The sequence below is a fragment of the Pristiophorus japonicus genome, chromosome 5, assembly GCF_044704955.1.
Source record: "Pristiophorus japonicus isolate sPriJap1 chromosome 5, sPriJap1.hap1, whole genome shotgun sequence".
In the NCBI taxonomy this organism is placed as follows: domain Eukaryota; kingdom Metazoa; phylum Chordata; class Chondrichthyes; family Pristiophoridae; genus Pristiophorus; species Pristiophorus japonicus.
In genome coordinates this window covers 58,586,142-58,600,705 of record NC_091981.1, presented here as the reverse complement: position 1 = coordinate 58,600,705, position 14,564 = coordinate 58,586,142, and the positions used below count along the sequence as shown (strand labels likewise).

The 14,564-nt window shown below is 43.3% G+C and overlaps 1 protein-coding gene across 1 annotated transcript in view; it reads left to right on the top strand.

Annotated features, from left to right (window-relative positions):
- Nucleotides 1-12,619, top strand: part of pard6ga (par-6 family cell polarity regulator gamma a) — a 92,420-nt gene extending 79,801 nt beyond the window's left edge. Inside the window, exon 3 of the mRNA XM_070879867.1 lies at nt 10,770-12,619. Within this exon, the coding sequence (XP_070735968.1) occupies nt 10,770-11,623 (854 nt within the window). The 3' untranslated portion in view covers nt 11,624-12,619. The remainder of the gene's footprint in view (nt 1-10,769) is intronic.
- Nucleotides 12,620-14,564: the final 1,945 nt, after the last annotated feature.

Genomic DNA, 14,564 nt, shown 5'->3' with positions numbered 1-14,564 from the left:
ACCCATGAGCATTATTGTCAGCCCGACCTGGCCATCGGCCAACAAATAAAATAACATGGCATCCGCAGCAGTGCGCCCTCCCCTTTAAGCGTGGACGCACCGTCCAGGGACTCTCAGCTTCCTGCGGGGGAAAACTGTCAGTGGTACCAACCGGCAGCGGCACCACTACCACAGGGCAATTTCCCATGCAGGGCGGAAAGGGGCTCATTGGTGCAGAGGGGTAGCATGGTCTGAGCGGTAGCCCAGGTAGGGCAGTTTCAAAAAAGATCTTTACTCCGTACCAACTAGGTGGAGAGTAATTACTGACCCCTGCTGCTCTTTTTTTTAAAAAGGGGGCAATTTCGGCCTTTATGTATCTTTCAATTCAGCAGGATTACTGTCATTATCCTACATGGCTACAGTTGGTGCTATCACAAGGTGTGCCACCAGAGGGCACAGCAGTGGGAGACTTGTAGGTTACCTGTACAGGTGTGCCTGGCCTAGTATAAAAGGCAGGCCACCAGGAGTGATCCTCACTCTGGAGTTAACAAATAAAGGACTACGGTCACTTCAGTTCAAGTACCACACATTACCTCATGGAGTCATTATTAGAGCATCTAAGGACACAACAATTACAATGTTATTTTTAAACCCAGCAATTTCTACTGCTAAAAGGGAGTATTCATGTGGCCTGGGAATGAATGATTAAAGTTTAGAAAATAGAATTGGCTAAAGAGAACCTAACCCTCTCCAAGTCTAAAAAGCCATATTTAAAAATTGTTTGGAGAGGGTAACTATTTGGCAAAGTTTTACAGCTTCATATAGGGTGGCATTGTAGTACAATTGCTACTAGATGTAAATGATTTTGTATGCTATCCATCAATGTTTTCGAGCTGACAATATGGGGAAAGGTTCTTTTGTAATTTCTTAGCCCTCTAAAATGGCAAATTGATAGCATCTCAAGTTTTAGTAAAGTGACAGTAATGTTCTTTTTTTTTATTCATTCTTGGGATATGGGCATTTATTGCACACGCCTAGCAATGTTTTCCCCTAATTTTTGGGGGGGTTTCGCGGCCCATTCACAGTTTAGTGCACGTGTGAAACTTAACATTGCGCGGCTGCACAGCTTAGAAGGAATGTTGATGCACAGTTGCCCTTGAGAAGTTTGTGGTGATTTTTGAACCGCTGCAGTCCAAGTGGTGATGGTATTCCCACTATGCTGTTGGGTATGGAGTTCCAGGATTTTGATGTGGCGCTGATGCAGGAATGGCAATATATGTCCAAGTCAGAATGGAGTGTGACTTGGAGAGGAACTTGGAGGTGATGGTAGTATCTGCATGGGAACACCATGTCCTTCTAGGTGGTGGAAGTCACGGGTTTGGAAGGAAAGAGCCTTAGCGACTTGCTGCAGTGCATCCTGTAGACACTATACACTGCAACCATGATATGCACGGTGAAGGGAATAGATATTTAAGCTGGTGGATGGGGTGCTGATTAAGTGGACTGCTTTGTCCTTGAGTGGTGTTCCAGCTGCACCAATCCAGGTAAGTGGAGAGGATTCCATCCCACTCCTGACTTGTGGCTATCCCAACCCTTCATTACTCTTTGACGTTCCTAATCTTCTGCCGTCGTCCCAGGTTCGACTCCCTTTTAGACAAGCCTGCAGGTTCCCTCTGTGCCTCATTTGGCATTCTCCGAAGGATCCACCATGGCACTCGTTGCTTTCTCCTCACAAGCAGCAAACCCAACTATCCAATCCAATCCTACTCTCTCCGCGACCTTGCCGCCCAGTTTGCCCAGGGGGATTAAACTTGCAATTTCCTTCCCGTCCAACTCATCCCTCCAAGCACTGACAATGTGAATGCTGGCAGTGGATCAGCCATCACGGATCCTCTCCAGATCTTCTTGCAGAATGTCCATTTACCTGCGAACAAGGCCCTTGCCATCCATGACCTTACCGTGGATAATTGTATCGATAGCACTGACGGAAACTTGGTTGAAGGATGATGACACATTACCTTAAAATAAAGCCTCCCCGCCCTGCTATGCCTTCCACCACTTGCCCCGCCCAGACTGCCGTGGTGGTGGTGCGGCTCTCATCACCAAATCATACCTTGGTCTGACCCCTACTCCTCCGGCACTTTCTCCTCCTTTGAACATCTCCCCATTATTCCACCCCTCTCACCTCTCACTTAAAATTCTCGTTCTCTACCGCCCACCCAAGTATGATAAAAAAAAAATTGTATCACGGATATATCCTCACTGCTTTCCTCCCTCAGCCTCTGCACCGAGCAACTTCTCACCTCGGTGATTTCAATCTCCATCTCAATTCATCGTTCTCTCTCTCCTATAAGTTCACTACCCTCCTGTTCTCTCTCCATGTGAATTCCTCAACCCATATTCACGGCCACCCCCATGACCTTGCCATCTCTCGTGGCCTCGCTATTCCAACCATGTCAATTACAGATATGGCTATTTCTGACCGTTTCCTTTTATCGCTCTCCACCCATATCCCCTTTCCCCAATCCAAACCTACTTCCTTCTGCATCCACCCCTGGAAAAAAACTCTCTCCAAACTCTCTTATAATTGCACTTATCAACTCCAAACTGTCCAACCTTTGGCCCTCCATTCACCATGATATTTCTGCAGCCACCATCTGTTCAACCACAGCCTCACCATCACCTATGATGCCCTAGTCCCTATTAAAACCATTACTCACTCTCGCCCTGACCAATCCCCCTGATACAGCCCTCATCTTCGTTCCCTCAAGTCCAAAGGGCACAGACCTGAACAGATGTGGTGGACAACTGGTTTAGCCATTCACCGCCAGATCTGGCTCGAACACACAAAGCATTATCGGGTCCTACTCTTGTCTGCAAAAACTGCTCACGATTCCAGGATCATTATGGAATGTAAAGATAGAACCCGGCTACTATGCTCTACTGCTAACCGTCTTCTTAAATCCCTGTCTCCAACACATTCACCTCCAACAACAAGTGTGAGGAGCTCATCGACTTCCTTGTCTCAAAGATTGAGACCATCCGATCAGGTGCCTCTGCGAGTTCCCTTCCTTCCCCTTGCCCACTGGGCCAAACTTCCTCCGAGGTTCCCCCCCTGCCCTAGCCCTAAACCCGCATCTTTCTCTAGTTTCTCTCTAAATCTCCTCTCTTGACCTGTCCAAGCTCATCTTGTCCATGAGCCACTTCCAGCTCCCTTGACCCTATTCCTACTAAACTGCTGACCATTCAACTTCCTTTTTTGGCTCCCATGTTAGCCGACATTGTTAACGGTTCTCTCTCCTCGAGTACTTTTCCCCTCTCCTTCAAATCTACGGTCATCACCCCTCTCAAAAAACCAACTCTTGACCCCACTGTGCTTGCTATAGCTACCGCCCCATCTCTAACCTCCCTTTCCCCTCCAAAGTACTTGAACGTGTTGTCGCCTCCCAAATCTGTGACCACCTTTCCCTAAACTCAATGTTTGAATCCCTTCAATCTTGTTTTCGCCCCTGCCACAGTACAGAAACAGTTCTCATAAAAGTCACAAATGACATCCTTTGAGACTGTGACAAAGGTAAACAATACCTCCTCGTCCTCCTGGACCTGTCTGCAGCCTTTGACACAGTTGACTACTCCATCCTCCTCCAACGCCTCTCCATCATCCAACTGGGTGGGACTGCACTCGCCTGGTTGCATTCTTATCTATCTAATCATAGCCAGAAAATTTCCTGCAATGACTTTTCTTCCCATTCCCACATCGTTACCTCTGGACTCTAGGATCTATCCTTGGCCCCTTCCTATTTCTCATCTATATCCTGCTCCTTGGCGATATGATCCGAAAACACGGAATCAGTTTCCACATATACGCTGATGACACCGAGCTCTACCTCTCCACCCCCTCCATGGTCTCTAAACCGTTAGACTGCATGTCCGACATCCAGTACTGAATGAGTAGAAATTTTCTCCAGTTAAATATTGGGAAGACCGAAGCCATTGTCTTTGGTCCCTGCCACAAACTGTGTTCCTTAGCCACTGACTCCATCCCGCTCCCTAGCATCTATGTGATGCTAAACCAGGCTGTTTGCAACCTAGGCGTCATATTTGACCCTGAAATGAGCTTCCGGCCACCTATCCATGGCAGCACTAAAACCGCCTATTTCCACCTCCGTAACATTGCCCCTGTCCGCCCTTGCCTCAGCTCTTCTGCTGCTGAAACCCTCATCCATGCCTTTGTTAACTCTAGACTTAACTACTCCAACGCACTCCTGGCTGGCCTCCCACATTCTACACTACGTAAACTTGAGGTCATCCAAAACTCGGCAGCCCATGTCCTAACTCACACCAGGTCCCATTCACCCATCACCCCTGTGCTCGCTGACCTACATTGGCTCTCGGTTAAACAACGCCTCGATTTCAAAATTCTCATCCTTGTTTGCAAATCTCTCCATGGCCTTGCCCCTCCCTATCTCTGTAATCTATTTCCGCCTTACAACCCCAGGAGATGTTTGCGCTCCTCAAATTCTGCCCTCCTTGAGCATCCCTGATTATAACTGATCAACCAGCAAATTGGCTGCCGTGTTTTCTACATTACAATAGTGACTACACTACAAAATGACGTCATTGGCTGGAAAGTGCTTTGCAACATCCTGAGGTTGTGAAAGAAATAAGTCTTGCATTAATATGGCGCCTTTCATGACCACTGGGCATCTCAAGTCGCTGTACAGCCAATGAAGTACTTTTTGAAGTGTCGTCACTGTTGTAATGTAGGAAGCACAGCAGCCAATTTGCACACAGTAAGCTCTCACAAACAGCAATGTGATGATGACCAGATAATTTTTTAGTGCTGTTGATTGAGGGATGAATATTAGCTATGACTGAGGATGACTCCCCTGTCCTTCGAAATAGTGCCATAGGATCTTTTACATCCATCTGAGAGAACAGACAGGCCTCGGTTTAACATCTCATCTGAAAGATGGCACCTCCAACAGTGCAGTACCCCCTCCGTACTCCAGTGTTAGCCTAGATTTTTGTGCTCATGTCCCTGGAGTGGGACTTGAACCCACGACCTTTTGACTCAAAGGGGAGGCTATTACCAACTGAGCCAAGTGCAAGTTATTTTAATGCCATTGAATGTCATAGGTAGGTGGTTAGGCGCTCTCTTGTTGGAGGTGGTCATTGGCTGGCATTTGTATAGCACGAATGTTACTCGTCACTTATCAGACCAAGTCTGGATGTTGTCCGGGTCTTGCATCTTAAGATCAGATCCCATAGAAGATTCTGGATAAAACTTTTATGTTTTCTAGGGATAAGACTGCTTGAATAATCTGTCCTCTAGTTTTATTCTAAAGATGAGGTTTTATTCTAAAGATGGGGTTGGCAAACAGTAACTAGTGGGGTGCCACAGGGATCAGTGCTGGGGCCTCAACTATTTACAATCTATATTAATGACTTGGATGAAGGGACCGAGTGTAATGTAGCCAAGTTTGCTGATTATACAAAGATGGGTGGGAAAGCAAGTTGCAAGGACACACAGAATCTGCAGGAAAAATAAAAAAGCAAATTATTATTTAAATGGAGAGAGATTATAAATTGCTGTAGTACAAAATGGGGGTCCTTGTGCATGAAACACAAAAAGTTAGTATGCAGGTACAGCAAGTAATCAGGAAGGCAAATGGAATGTTGGCCTTTATTGCAAGAAGGATGGAGTACAAAAGTAGGGAAGTCCTGCTACAACTGTACAGGGTATTGGTAAGACCACACCTAGAGTACTGTGTACAACTTTGGTCTCCTTATTCAAGGAAGGATGTACTTGCACTGGACGCAGTTCAGAGACTGTTCGCTAGGTTGATTCCTGAGATGAGGGGGTTGAGTTATGAAGAAAGGTTGAGTAGGTTAGGCCTATACTCTATGACGTTTAGAAGAATGAGAGGGGATCTTATTGACACATAAGATACCGAGAGGGCTCGACAGGGTAGATGCAGAGACGATGGTTCCACTCGTGGGAGAATGTAGAACTAGGGGGCATAGTTTAAGAATAAGGGGTCGCCCATTTAGAACTGAGATGAGGATGAATTTCTTCTTTCAGAGGTTCATAAATCTGTGGAATTCTCTGCCCCAGAATATATTTAAGATGGAGATAGACAGATTTTTGAAAGATACGGAAAGTGGGCAGGGAAGTGGAGCTGAGCCCAAGATCAGCTCAGCCATGATCTTATAGAATGGCAGAGCAGGCTCGAGGGGCCAAATGGCCTACTCCTCCCATTTCCTATGTTCCTTTGTATTCCTTAGCTGCCACTCATATGTGAAAGTAATTGTCCTTTTGAATTATATTCAAAGCTGTCAATTAAGCCTCCACAATTCCCAGAGGATGGAATAAGTACAGAGGCAGAATTATAGTGGGCAAAGTAAAATGTAATTGTGTGAAAGTTTAGAAATCTCCTTCACTCTGGAATTCAGCTTTTGTTTAATCTTGTCTGTCTAAGTAATATCGGGCTGGATTTTCGGGTTTTAGCCAGACTTACTGTTTTCACTGTGCTACCGTTTTTTAGGCCGAACTTTTGGCCAGGGGCACATCGGTAAAGGAGGCGTTGCACGATAATTCAACTTTAGTCTGGGGCCGAGAGCGCTGTGAGAAAGGCCTTGGGGGAGGGGGGGTGGAAACAAACAAAACAAAAAAAAATTCCAAAAATACACACACATTTACACGACCATTATGTTTCGAATCGCAGGAAAAAAATAAAAAAATGAAAACTCTGATTTACCTTTTTTGCAGATTTTCATGCTTACCGCTGCTGGCAGGGCTGCACCGACAGGTTTGACCTGTCCGTATTCTGGGCACAGCGTACGGGTTGGGAGAATGCCGAAAGTACGACGGTAACGCAATCCGCGGCGTTGCACGTCGGCGCATCTCTCCTCAGAGGTACTTGAAAGCGTTGCCGCAAAGGGGTACCCGAGGATCCCGTCGACTGGGTTTTCATCACGGAGGGTCAAATCGCGGCGCAAACCCGGTCGTAAATCCTTATTTCTGCCTAATAATTTTATATATAACAGTTGCATACTACAAATGGAGGTAAATAATTAAATGATTTGTTTTTTTTTAAACAGATTTCTCCCCCTTAACCCCCCCCTCCCCCCCCCCCAAAGAAAATACAGCTGGAACTGGAATATGCTACAAATTTGCTTTCTTTTTAAAAAATTTATGAAATATGGTTTTAGCCACAAACTGTTCTGATTGTTGCCTTTATAGTATAACTATTGCAGTATAGCTATTAAATTCTTTCACAGGTTGAGCGTCCAAAATCCAGAATGTTCCAGACTCCAGGATGATCTGTGGCAGGATCGTCCAGAATTCGCAAAATGTTCCGGAATCCGGACACCCTGTCAAACCATTTTCGCTGCCAGCCGGGCCCAATGAAAAGTCAAAAACTGAAATCCAACTACTGTACAGTGACAAAAATTGCAAGAATAAAAACGCCAATCCTACCCATTACAGGCCAGGTCTTCATAATCACGCACTGCTGCTCCTGAGCGTCCCAAGCAACTTTGCACAGCACACAAGTCCCTTTGGCCAGAACCAACCAAGCTCCCACGCACAAGTACCCGGCCTGAATCAAACTCTGCACAGCAAAAACAAGAGAGGGAGGCTTACCGTGCATTGCGAAGACTACAAAGCCTGCAAGAAGAACTGCAAGATGACTTCAAAAACCGGAAATATCGCAATCTGGGCCCAGGCATTTCTGGACTCTGGACGTGCTTCTGGCGTTCCGAAGTCCGGAAATAGCCGAACCTGGACTCTGGCGTTGCTGGATTTCGGACATCAGAAACACGTTCCGATGTCTGGGAAAACTGGCTCGGCCTCCCAAGGTTGCCGGATTTGGGAGGTTCAATCTGTACTGGCCAAGTACATTCTGGCTGTGGTACAGCAAGTTCTCAACAGAAATTACTAACAAAGAATTTGGGGGGAAGCCAAATTTCCACAAATTGACAAGTTGTAGCAATGTACCAGTTTTATTAATATGACTATTACAGTATTGTGATAAGCAAGCTGCAATAAAATGAGGCTGGAATAGCATGAGGTAGATGATTATGGCTGGTAGCTTTCCATCTATGAAATGGGCTCTTTAATCCTGAAACAAAACAGAAAATGCTGGAAATGCACAGCAGATTAATTAGCATGTGTATAGAGAAAAGACAGGTTACTATTTGGTATAACCCTTCTGTTAAAAGTATTGTCTGCTTCAAGAACATATATATGATTATAAAACTTTAAAAAAAAAATACTCTGTTTTGCTGTCCAACAGAGATCCGTCATTTTTCTCCTCTTCTTAGACAGTTCCTTGGAGTCGAGGATGACTTAACAGTGGAAGATGCCTGTGCGTGAATTCTTTTAACGTGGGGTGGCAGTTGCACACCAGCTACCACATGGGCTTGACCGAGCAAGGTCCTGGTCCAGTGACAAGGGGATCCAAGACAACTGGAGACCAGGCTTTGCTGTATTTTAGACAGTCTCCTAGTAGATTACTGACCGGGGGGGGCGGGGCGGGGAGGTGTGTAAGAATATTCAAATCGGACAAACCAAATATGGTTGCAACATAATCCATTTATTGTGTTCAACCAAGTCCAGACACATGCAATGTCTTTAAGCAGTAGACATGCAGAGAAATAAATGCAATTACCCTGTTCTTCCTTGTGTAGAAATGTAACCTTTAATCGATCCTTTCGATCCCAACTCTCTACACATTGTTACAGAAAGCTCAAGATCTTTATAGGCCCTTAGTCATGCACACAGCCCTTGCTGATTCATTGTGGCATGACATGGCATGACAAGTGTTACTGTGAGCAAGGCCTACAGAAATGAGAGTGTGAGGTACCAACTTGTTTATCGTCTTGGCCTATGGTCCCACTTCTTATCTCAAGACGGTCTTGGCTATCTCGTTTCATAATGTGGCGACAAAAATAAGTCAACAGGCACAAATCACACATCCTGCACCTCAGCAGAAACCAAACGACACAGTCAGCTAAATTGTAGCCATGACACATTAATCCCTAACGCATCCTGGGAATGAACAACTTAACCTTTTCATTATTTCTAGCTACAATACAAATCCACAAGTCATTGTAAGTAAAAAGAAAGCAAAAACCTCAATCATACGAGATTAAACCAACTCCTAATCCTACATGTGTATATTTGTGTGTGTGTGTATATGTTTTTTAAATATATAATATATATATATTATATACACACACACACATACATACACGACTAGGGTATCTTATAGGGGAGCTAGTTGTGTCCTAAAGAGGCTCTGTTTATTTTAAAGGAGTTACAGACTTTTGGATCAATTGCCCATACTAGCAGGTGATGGGGACAAACAAACCTATTCTATAGAGTTGCATCAATTCTAGTTGGCTTCATTTCTGATGAGTCCTGAGGCTCGGAACCTTAAGTCAGCAGTGGGAAAAAGCTGATCCAATCCACCTGGCCTAAGGAAAATGCGCTACTGGATGAGTACGCTGCATACTCTGTCAGTAGCACGTTTCCCAATGTGACCCTGATCTGCTTCCAGGCTGGTTCAAAGTAGTGAGATCACAAAAGGGGATTGTCTTCTCTAATAAATCTGATGTGTGGATTTTCTTCTCTAATAAATCTTCAATGATAAGAGTTTTCACTGCACAAGTTGGTCAGGTTTGAGTGAGTATTAAATTGCAGTGTGAAGTATGACTATACAATATTTCTAAAGCATAAAATTAGTTTGAACTTGATTAGCAGATAAGTTTGTTGAAATTGCTTTGTCTAATTTCATTATTGCAAATTCGAATTGTTGTTCAAAAAGTGAAAATACATTGGCCCTGAAATTCCGATGTCCCGGGTCTGTACGAAGTTTCTATGGACCCAGAAAGGCATCGGAAAAGCCGGGTTTCAGCGTGCAATGCGCATGCGCTGAAAACCGGCTTTTCCGATCTGTCAAGTTTCTGGCTTGACAGATCATCCGCAGATCGGGAGCGAGGACACTTGCAGGACAATATTTCCGAATATCTTGCCCTGCAAATGTCCTTTAAAATCTTGCGCCTGAAAAATCAGGCGTGTAGCCTACTTTTACAGGCACAAGTGTTTAAAAATACACAAACATTTAAAAATAAAGTTAAAAAACATATTTTATTTTTAAAAACCCTCCCCATTACGGTAAGTTTATTTTAAGGCTTAATTAAAAAAACTTTAAAAAAAATATTTTCCCAACTTTTTTTAAAAGAACTTTAATTTAAATGAATATTAAATATGTAGTTTATTTTCTATTTTTTAATGTGTTTTGGATGTTTGGGGATGGAGTTCTCATTTATAGTAATAGGAGTTCTAGACTTATGGAACTCCTATTACTATGAATGAGAATCTATACTTCACCTCATTGGCTGTTGTCTCCAGATCCTGGCCTGCGCACGACCCCACGTGCGTGCGCTGCGATGCGCAGTCACGGGAGGCCTCAGGCTCGGAGGTTCCAACAGGCGCAGCAGCAACAGGTAAGTGCGCATCTTTTTTCTCTCTGTTGTTTACCTGCGGGAAGAGCTCAAATGGAATTTCAGTGCCAATTATTAAAAAGTATAGAATAGAGTCAAATTCATTTTATTTGAATAAGTTTAAACTACCTTCAAAAACAACATTGTGCATTTGAAAATACATCCTTATCCAGATTCAAATAGAAACATGTGCTTAACATATTTTTGAAGTCTTTTTTCTGTACATTATGTTGAATTTAAAACGTTATTTAGAAAAATGTTTTTTTCAACTTTTTCAGAAGAGGTAGACTACGATCTCTTTGGCACAGATTCGCTGACACGAAAGAAAAAACCTTTGGGTAGTCTCCGTAATGATACCCTCCGAAGACGAGTTCATCTCAGCATTAGTATTCCTCAAGACTTCAGGCCTGTCTCTTCCATCATTGATGTAGATATTCTGCCTGAAACTCACCGGAGAGTCCGACTCTACAAGCATGGGTGTGAAAAACCCTTGGGATTCTACATTCGAGATGGCACCAGTGTCAGGGTGACTGCTCATGGGCTAGAAAAAGTTCCAGGTATCTTCATTTCGCGGCTAGTGCCTGGAGGCTTAGCTGAAAGTACAGGGCTCCTTGCTGTTAATGATGAAGTCCTAGAGGTGAATGGGATTGAGGTAATGGGTAAAACTCTTGATCAAGTTACTGACATGATGATTGCCAACAGTCACAACCTTATCATCACAGTAAAGCCAGTGAACCAGAGGAACAATGTCATCCGCAGCAGTCGTATGTCTGGTAGCTCTGGCCATTCCAATGACAGTACAGCCAGCCATCATAGTCTCCCCTCTGCCCCTGTGGTGCAGAACTATAATCCTGAAGATGAAAGTGATGAGGAAGCTGACATTATTATTGAGGGTTGTGGTGAACCACAGAGCATTCCAGTTAAACTGCCATCTTCATCCTTCACCACTTCTCGAACAAATGGTGGTAATCTGAGTCAGAGATTGCAGAAGGAACTGACACTCAATGGCTCCATAAAAGAAAGCAATGGAAATATACTTAAAACACTGAGCGCAATCAAAGCTGAAGCAAGGCATAGTCTAGCTCTCAGTAGAGGGGGCATTGAGGAGGATGGAACTGTCATAACGCTTTGAAATGTTTGGTTTAGATTAATGTAAAGTGCCAACAGAGAACAAATGAATTTAGATATGTTCATTTTTACTTTTTTAATTTCAGATATTTTTGGGAACATTTCCCTCGTTTACTGGAATTCAGTATCTTACAAGACATTCTTTCAATTGCCTTTAATGTTAAAAGGCTAATACTATTACTCAAATATAGTTAGTAAATGGCTGTGGACATTAAAACCATAAAATTATTTTTAATGAAAGTGAAGTTTTTAAATAAACTATATCAAAAGGCGCAATACCAAATTATTTTTAAACAAAAAAAATCATGGAGCTATCCTGTGAGCAAAAATGATCGTGTTGTATAGCACCACTTGTTGGATAAAAGCAGCAGTTTATATTTGTTGCAATAATTGTGGATACCAATTTAGATTACAGTAGATTTTTCAAATTCAACCTGGTCATGGAAATTGCAGCTGATAATTCATGCATAACCAATGAATTCCAGATTGTGTTTTAAATTATTTTTATTCGATAATGCATTGTTAGAGAATAACAATTGGAATTAGCTACTGCAGTCCAGAATTTTGCAGCATAAAAATGCCCAGTCCAATTTACACATCCAGTGTTTTATGTTTGTATGTTTTAATGTTGAATATGTTTGGAATTTAGTCACTGCAAATGTTGAGAAATGTGTCGCTGAAAATAATACTCTATCAGCAAATTGGAGATTGTGCTAGTTGGTAGTTTGTAGAGAATAATGGGTACCCAAGAATGATGTACAAATTGGTAATATAATCGAGAGCTTTAGTTGATATCATAAACAGCAAGAACAAAGCTTGAGCAGTTCGTAATTGTTATCTCAGCCTCTAGATTAGGCTAGAAATCACAATGGTATCTTATTTATAGTGTATACATTTCCAATTTTATATGTAAAGTGTACTGTTATTTTGGGTCTGTTTTTGTATCTGCACTGGCTGTCAGTGCACCTGTTTAACCACTAAATACAGAATGTGGAAATCAGTGTTGTGCTTTGTCTTATACTTGAAGAAAATTATTATATTGTGATTTGAGATTAATATTGAACTTTATATTCAATGTCCTTGTGTTTCTGGGCACAATTTTCAGTACCCGTCCCTTTACAGGTTCTAATTGGTCCATCAATGAGGGTGCAAGCTGGCAATGCTGTGCTAAGTTACCATTACAATGGTTTGCTAAAGTACCATTATATTTTGAATCAGAAATTTTCAATTTACAGTAATATGTTGATCTGTGCCTTTTTATTACCAAATTTAGACAGTTGTACATAGTTTCCAAAACATGTTTTCAGTAGCTTTGGGGTGAACTTTTTATGAGAACATTTTATTCTATTTGTTGTTTTAAATCACTGAAATCCTGCACTGTTCGTTTTTTCGTACCCAGGTTCCAGGAATCTGTATCAGCAATGTTCAAGGAGGTTTATGTGCCTGCTGCACTAGAATTTATTTTTGTGATAGCCTTGCACCACAATGACTCGTGCTATAGCATCCAAGTTGCTTTGCGGTCTTGAGCACTCAGCCCTGCAGGATATGTACTTGCTTGGATTTGCTTCTGTCTAAGTGTATTATACTGCATTTATCTATATTCAAAGATATCTCAGCAGATATGAGCCCATTCTTCAACTGCATCTGCCAGTCCTTCTGTCTCTTCCTCTGATATCCAACCATTTATCACCATCAAGCTATAAAAGATGAACTGGGTAATTTTTGATCCTGCAAGATATTTTACTTAAAACACAAGGAAAACCTAACTAGGGCTAAATGATGCCAGTACAGGTGCAGCGTTGAGAATCCAGAAAATTTGGGACCGTTCCACATTCCGGGCTTTTCCGGACTATTGATTGTCGTTCTGATGTCACGAATCCGGAAACATCCGATCCCAGGTTCGGGTATTTCCATATTTTGTAACATCAGCAAAAGGGGGTAAGGGGGGTGGGGAGGGGGGCGCAGAGTGTCCCCGCTGAGGAGCTGTTCAAGCCACCAGCCCCGCCGATGAGGTTGCTTGGCAGGGCCCCACCGCCGAGGAGCTGTTTGGGCTGCCAGCCTCGCCAAGGTGGTGTTCGGATGGGCCCCGCCACTGAGGAGCTATTTAGGCTGCCAGCCCTGTCGATGAGGTTGCTTGGCAGGGCCCCGCCGCCGAGGAGCTGTTTGGGCGGGCCGGCGCGGAGGCCCTGAGGTAAGGGTAAGGCCGAGCAGCGGCGGGACCCCAGGGTCGGCAGGTCCAGATTCGGGAACATTTTACAGATTCCCGACAACTCTGCCACCGATCGGTCCGCATTCCGTATAATCAATCGTTCTCCAACATCACATTCATATAATTATTGGATTCACACACATGTAGTGGAGAGATCTGCTAATTTTCCTCAGTTATTCAATCAATTGTAAATGCTATCCATTTCTGCAGCACTTTCCCAAACTTCACATGCAGTCATATCATTGCTCCAGAGAGATTCCTTGCAGGATGGTATTATGGTAAGATGTGATGTGCCTCAAGGTAAAAAGAAACGCCTTCCATTCATATTGTGCCTTATAGCCAATAAAGTACTTCTGAAGTATAGTCACTGTGTAGAGAAATACAACAGTCAATTGGTGCACAGCAAGGTCCCACATGGTACATGACCAGATAATCTGTTTATGATGATGCTTGAGGAATAAATTGGCCAGAACCCCAAGAGAACTTCACTATTCTTCATCAAATAATGTCATGGGATCTTCTGCATCCACCTGCGAGGACAGATGGGACCTCAGTTTAACATCACGATCATCATCAGCTGTGCCTTCAGCCATTTGGACTCCACACTCTGGAATTCCTTTACTAAACCTTTGTCTCTCCCACTGCCTCTCCTCTAAGGCTATCCATTAAATCCTCCTCTTTGGACAAGCTTTAAGTCAACTCTCCTAATATTTTTCTTCTTGTTGTAATTGTTCTG